The 6,344-nt window shown below is 39.2% G+C and overlaps 1 protein-coding gene across 1 annotated transcript in view; it reads left to right on the forward strand.

The window, feature by feature from the left end:
- FRMD5 (FERM domain containing 5) overlaps window positions 1–559 on the forward strand; it is a 348,443-nt gene extending 347,884 nt beyond the window's left edge. The window contains exon 15 of the mRNA XM_063090981.1: window positions 485–559. Within this exon, the coding sequence (XP_062947051.1) occupies window positions 485–559 (75 nt within the window). The remainder of the gene's footprint in view (window positions 1–484) is intronic.
- Window positions 560–6,344: the final 5,785 nt, after the last annotated feature.

Genomic DNA, 6,344 nt, shown 5'->3' on the forward strand with positions numbered 1-6,344 from the left:
AGGGATAGGCCCATGCCCTTTCTAAACAAACTGGGAAAACATTTACTTCAGAGGTTCTTTCAAGAAAGGCTCAGCAACTGTTTCTCATCCTTCTGATTTGCAGGATAATTTTTGGTTTTGAATTTTGATTTTTCATAGATGTGTATTATTTTGAAAGTATCAAATAAAAATAATTTATTTTACTATTACTGATTATTACAGTAGTGTCACCTACCAGATGGGACACTAGTTGAAGACTAGGGAGCTGTTGTCCTCTTGTGTCCTGCAGGAGCTGTCCTACTAGAGCTACTGGGTTCCAGCAGATTCACCACAGCAGCCTCAGCAGGGCAGGCCAGGGGTCTGGACAATGGGGGCTGTTTAGGTTTTCTTGCCAGACAACTTTTAAAAAAGTAAACATCCATGTAGAATGATTAAATGGAAAGTTGCTTCTTATGATGGTCTGAGTTGGATTTTCTTCTCCTTTTGTTTTTTCAAATCTGAGCAGAGTGGGCATCTGAAGGGACCACCGCTACAGCAGCAGCAGCAGAAGGGGTGGGGTAAGTCTGTCCCCTTAGACTAGAGCCTAGTGGGCATCACCATGAGTTTTGTATAATGAACTTAGACTTATGTGGGTTTTTTCCTGAAAAACCTCAAGATTTTTACAGTGCTCCAGAGGCATTAAATGAATTCAGTGGTGCCAGAGATAGTACTTTCAGAAATGTTGGACAAAGTGTAGTTAACAGAAATCAGAGCTAAGTTACCTGAGAGAATGTTGAGATTCAAAGAGCAGTGCTTTTTGTACACAACCCCCCTCCTAAAAAGACTATTTCAATTTATATTTTAACAACGAAATGTTATTTTCTTATCAATTCATATTGTTTTTACTTTATGGATTAAGAAAATAGAACCTGATGAACTAAGCTATTCAAGAAAGAAACTGGTCCTGAGAATGGAAAGCCTCAGAAAATAGAATTCCAAGATCAACAAACAGCTTTGCAAGGGGCCAGGAAAAGAATCTCTTTAAATAGGATTTCTAAAAGATGCCTACAAAACAGAAGGTGAACATGGCAAAGACCAACACTTAGATGTAGAAATGCTGCCCCCTCGAGTCATCCTCTGCATCAGGAAAATAAGTTCTAGGAAAGCACTTGCCATCCTTGCTGAGGGAAGCTCTGGAAGCACAGGCACGTGAAGGGTAAGTGTGGGGTCCTAGGCCTGAGCTCTGCACCTCTTAGAACTAACCACACACAAGAGCTTGTTTTCATCTCAGGGAGAGATTTCTAAGTCATCTGGGGCCTGAAGACTTATTTAAGGAAGGTCAGTGGACATATTCCTGTGATCCACACCACAGTGGAGCAGCTGCTGTTGACACCCTGTGATGTTGGATGGCCCCAAATGCAGAACAGAGTGAGTCACTTGTAGACTTAATCTCCCTTATTTTGCCCCCGAGATGGTAGAACCATGTCCATGTTCAGAATATAACAGCCATGGAACAATTGGGGTTTTTTTCGAGGGGGGCAGGCAGAAGATTTGCAGATTTTAAAGAAAGATGCCCTTTCATCTAGACCAGGGTTTGGCAAACTTCTGTAAAATTGTAGATAGTAAATATTTTTTTATATTGGTTTGCGGGCCACACTCGGTCACAACTACTCAGCTCTGCCATCATAGCACAAAAACAGCCATAGATAATGTGTAAAAGAAGAAGCATGGCTATGTTCCAATAAAGCTTTATAGAAATAGATGATGAGCTGAGTTTGGCCTACAGGCCATAATGTGCCAACTCTGATCTAGACAGTAAAACTGATCCTTGCCAGTATGTTAGCAGAAGAAGGTCAGTTCCAGACATGTGTTAAAGATCTAGGACCATTTCCCGGTGAAGGCAATGGGATAGCTTGTTTAAAGGGTGTTTGAATAATCAACCAGCAAAGAGATGCCTGATGCCAAGATCAAGTACTGGAATGCTAAAACGCACCAGAATCTCAAAATGGAAGAGGGCCTCTCTGATCATTTCCATACCAGCAACAGTTTGGGCAGAATTACAAACATCTATTTACCAAGCGACAAGACAAACTAAGGTAGATCCTAGTAAAGATTAGGGATTACTTAAAACCAACTAGCCACTGCCACTTGTCATCTACACAGCAAAGATTTTAGTTAGTACGGGACTAAAGAGGAAAGTAGACCCAGAGATGAAAAGGCTGCCAGGAGACGGGGGCTGGTGTTAACCTGGATTTCTACTGTCTTATGCAACATAGCTGATTACCTTTTAGTGTAGTGCTCCTACCTCAGTCTGTAGAATATGGTGTTTCTATGCAGTGAGTGATAGCCTTGACTCTAACCTTTCATATTCACATTAGAAAGAAATGCAGTATTCCACTTCCTGGTATGTTACTTATGTCTAGAGTTCTAACAGTATAGTAGTCCATACCATTTCCAACAGCTGAATTTTGCTCTCTGAACAGAAACTTTTGGGTTATTTGTGTTTTTTTTTCAGGCTTATCCCAGAAAATATGGAGAGAAAAGTTTCCTTCAATTTGCTTTTCAAATAGTGCTTGAATAACAAACCTCCTTCGTTGGTGATTAGTCTTTTTCGGTATCTCCCCACCATTAAAAATTGTTCAAGTTTTTAACAGTTTTATTGTGTTCTACTATGTCTCTCATTTTCTCTCAAAATTAGTTTTATCTCATTCTAGAAAAAGCAATGGTTTCCACAGCTTCATCTATCAGAGGAAATAAAACTCTTAGTAAAAGATTGTACTGCATCTTTAAGCAGTAGAGGGTAAACTACCTGCAAATGTGAATTTCTTAGTTTCATTTAAAAATATACAGTTGTTAACCTTTTGTGTGCCAAAAACTCTTAAGTTACATTTTCCTTCAAAGCAATGTACTTTTTTCTACATATGCTGTATGTAGTTAGCATAAAATCATTGGTGCCATGAAGATTATTTTTAAACTTAAATAAATATTTAAATATGGAAGAGTGGGCTCTTTCTTTACTAACTTACAGCTTGTCTGACTTTTTCCCCCCTTAATGTTACCAACATATGGATTAAAGGATAGCAGTGGTATTGACACTGCTGTTCACTACTGGGATCATGTAAAATAATAATTTTGTTTATATCCATCTATTTATCTTTGTCTCTTCCCTCAAAATAAATACTGTTAGAAACCAAGAAGCTGTAAATGTGGAATAATTCTAGAGATTAGTTGAACCTTGTTTTTCTAATGAGGAACACCAAGAAGGTTGATTTTCCCAAGATTACACAGTCTTAGAGCCCAAAGTAGAACCTCGTTGGTCCACCTTCTAGTCCAGTATTCTTCCTCAAGCCTGAAGTAAGTGGGAGAACAGAAAACACTTCCTATGAAGGAAACAATGATGTCACGACTGGGGCTGGCCTGTGGTTTCACTCGGGAGAGCGTGGTGCTGAGAATGATGTCACCACTAAAGTAACAAACCTCATATTTACAATTTACAAAACATGTTCCTATAACATTATCTCATCTGATATGTAACCATTACTCTGTGGCTACAGAACTGGTAATGGTCTTTAAATTCCATGAGGATCAAAGTCAAAACTAGGGGCTGGTCCACTGTGCTAGCTTATTATCTAATCTTCCTGTTCTCAATTCTACCCACCCTCCAATCCTCCATTCTACTGCCAGATCATCTTCCTAAACACCAATCAGGTTATGTCACTTACTTCCAAATTTTTGGAGGTTCCCACTACCTATAAAGTGATACCCAGTGTACTGTTCCCAGTGGAGTTTGTTTTTATGATCAAAGTCTTTGAAGTGGTCTGGAGAAGAAAAAACATAAGAACCAACGGGACTTGGGTGGTTTCCCATGGCCCTACAGATTTATAGCAGCCCCCTTTCGGCTGATACCTTACTGAGAACTTACCAACACACACACCCTTGTAGGACTCTGGCACCCACTCGCTCTGCTTTGAGTTCCTCCAGCACAATCAAGCCCATGTGCATGTGAACACACTTTTGGTTTTAGCTCATGAACAGGCTTCCTCTACAGACCCCTACAACCTGCTGATGGAGTGGAGTAAAACAGGCAAAGCATACTTTTAATACATTTCCTCTTTCACGGCTTACATTTTGGGAAAAGGCACCTTAAAATGTTTTACTCCTCAGTTCTGTGTAATTATGCTAAATGTTATCCTCCTCTCAAAATTCCACCTTTTCATTTGAAAATCCAAATATTTACAGCCAAACGAGCCAGAATACAATCCATGCTGTCTTGGAACTAAAACTTATTACTGGCCATCAAGACCAATACTAAATAAAAGGTGGGAGGGGTGTCAAAAGGTACAGCCTAACAAGGCACCTAAGTTTTTGGAATCTGAAGTTAGAGGGCATATGTTTCTTCCTTTTGGTTTGATACAGAAGGCTTGTGTGTCTCCCCCAACCCTACCCAATGTACTGTACGCTGGCCAAAAGGATTTAAATCTTTGTATCTACAGCCCTAAGGCTCCCTGCTTTCCTGAAGAACTCCCTTTGCAAAATCGTTTCTGTGAAAAGGAAACTCAAAGGTCAGAATACTAAAACAGGACTTAAGCAATTCAGATTCTATTAATTGCTAATCATTTGCAGTCTTTCAGTGTCTGACCAAGTCTCTGTCCACCCAAACTGAGAGTTGTCTGCTCCATCCTTAGAGTCACATAATAAAAGCCTGAGCATCTCAAAGAAAGTAACTTAAGTGGAATTCAGAGCTCATGCACTTAAGAGATATCATGAAGGCCAAGCTTACAGAGAAGGTTTATCCTGAAGGGAGGGAGCAATCATAATACACACATAATTACAGGAGCCACACAGCTGTAAACGAATCTCTGGTAGAAGTACCTTTCACTACAGATTACAGTTTAAGAATGTCCTAAGAGAGATAATTTTCCTTTATGTGCTTTCTATTTTTTTTTTTTTTTTTAAGATGACCGGTAACGGGATCTTAACCCTTGATTTGGTGTTGTCAGCACCACGCTCAGCCAGTGAGCGAACCGGCCATCCGTATATGGGATCCGAACCCGGGGCCTTGGTGTTATCAGCACCACACTCTCCCGAGTGAGCCACGGGCCGGCCCCCTTTATGTGCTTTCTAGATTTAAACAAGTTCTCCATTATAAAGCTTATCACCAAAAAACAAGTCCCTATTCATTCTCCTTCCTTCCTGCATTGCCTCAAGAAGATATAACTCTATTAAATGAAACTGGCTATAAATAGCACAGTTCATGAAGCTACAATGGCAAACAAAACCACAAAAGTGAGAAACATCAAGAATTTGCTAATATTTATTGCAGAGACCAGACAATTACTGCCAAGTATTCAAAGTTTAAATGTTGGTACTAATTTGATTGACAGTAGTTTTCAGCATCTTGAAAAAATAAATTTCCACAGAATTAACCACTCTAGAACCTGTGAGATTAATTTGTATAGAAAAGGAAAAGGGAGCCTAAAGCTTTCCTTTACTATTTCCTGAACAATGTGAATATTACTCACCCTCATTCACTTCTCATTTCATAAATTAATGTTTTCATCTCACTTTATCAATTCCTCTACTCATATCACCTACAAAACAGAAAACTCCTATTACTTATAAACACCCACAATTAATAAACTAAGCCTCCAAACTTTTAGATTTTAATTACAGAGATGGTAATTATTTAGGAAAAATTGTTCTTCAAGGAAAATTAGGCTGGCTGGTCAGCTCAGTTGGTTAGAGCGCAGCCTTATAACACCAAGGTCACAGATCCACATACCAGCCAGCTGCCAAAAAAATAAAAAGGAAAAGAAAAATATATATACCAAAAATGTTGAGTATTTCAGAACATTTCCCCAAAATATGAAAAGGACTGAAGCCTACTGAATCTCCTCTGGAGAGTTTAAAGACAGGGACAAATAAGGATGTCTGGGACATTCTAAAGCAGTAGCTTTCACTTTTTCAGCCATGACCCACAGTACCACACCTTACATCAGAATATACATAAACATATATACCTACAAATATATATGCATATACTTATTCTAATTATGTTTTCTGTTCTTTACTAGTTCTTTCCTTTTCATTTTTTTTAAACACTAGTCATCAACATTAAATTCATTTCATGTGAAAAGCTAAAACCCATAGTCTGGAAACCACTGGTCTGAGGACAATCTTACACTGGAATATAGGGATCATGGTAGATCCAAACCCTGTGCATAGGAGCCCCGGGATTCCTTGGCTGTGTCTAAGGAGCCATCCAGAGGAGAGGAAAGGAAAGGTTCAGCACTCACAGATCCAGGCCCTGCCCCAAGTGAACCAAAGCTTCTCAGAAAATATCTTGGGATTTTACATAAGATCTAACTTAGAGGCAGGGGGCAATA

The sequence above is a fragment of the Cynocephalus volans genome, chromosome 3, assembly GCF_027409185.1.
Source record: "Cynocephalus volans isolate mCynVol1 chromosome 3, mCynVol1.pri, whole genome shotgun sequence".
NCBI classification, from domain to species: Eukaryota; Metazoa; Chordata; class Mammalia; order Dermoptera; family Cynocephalidae; genus Cynocephalus; species Cynocephalus volans.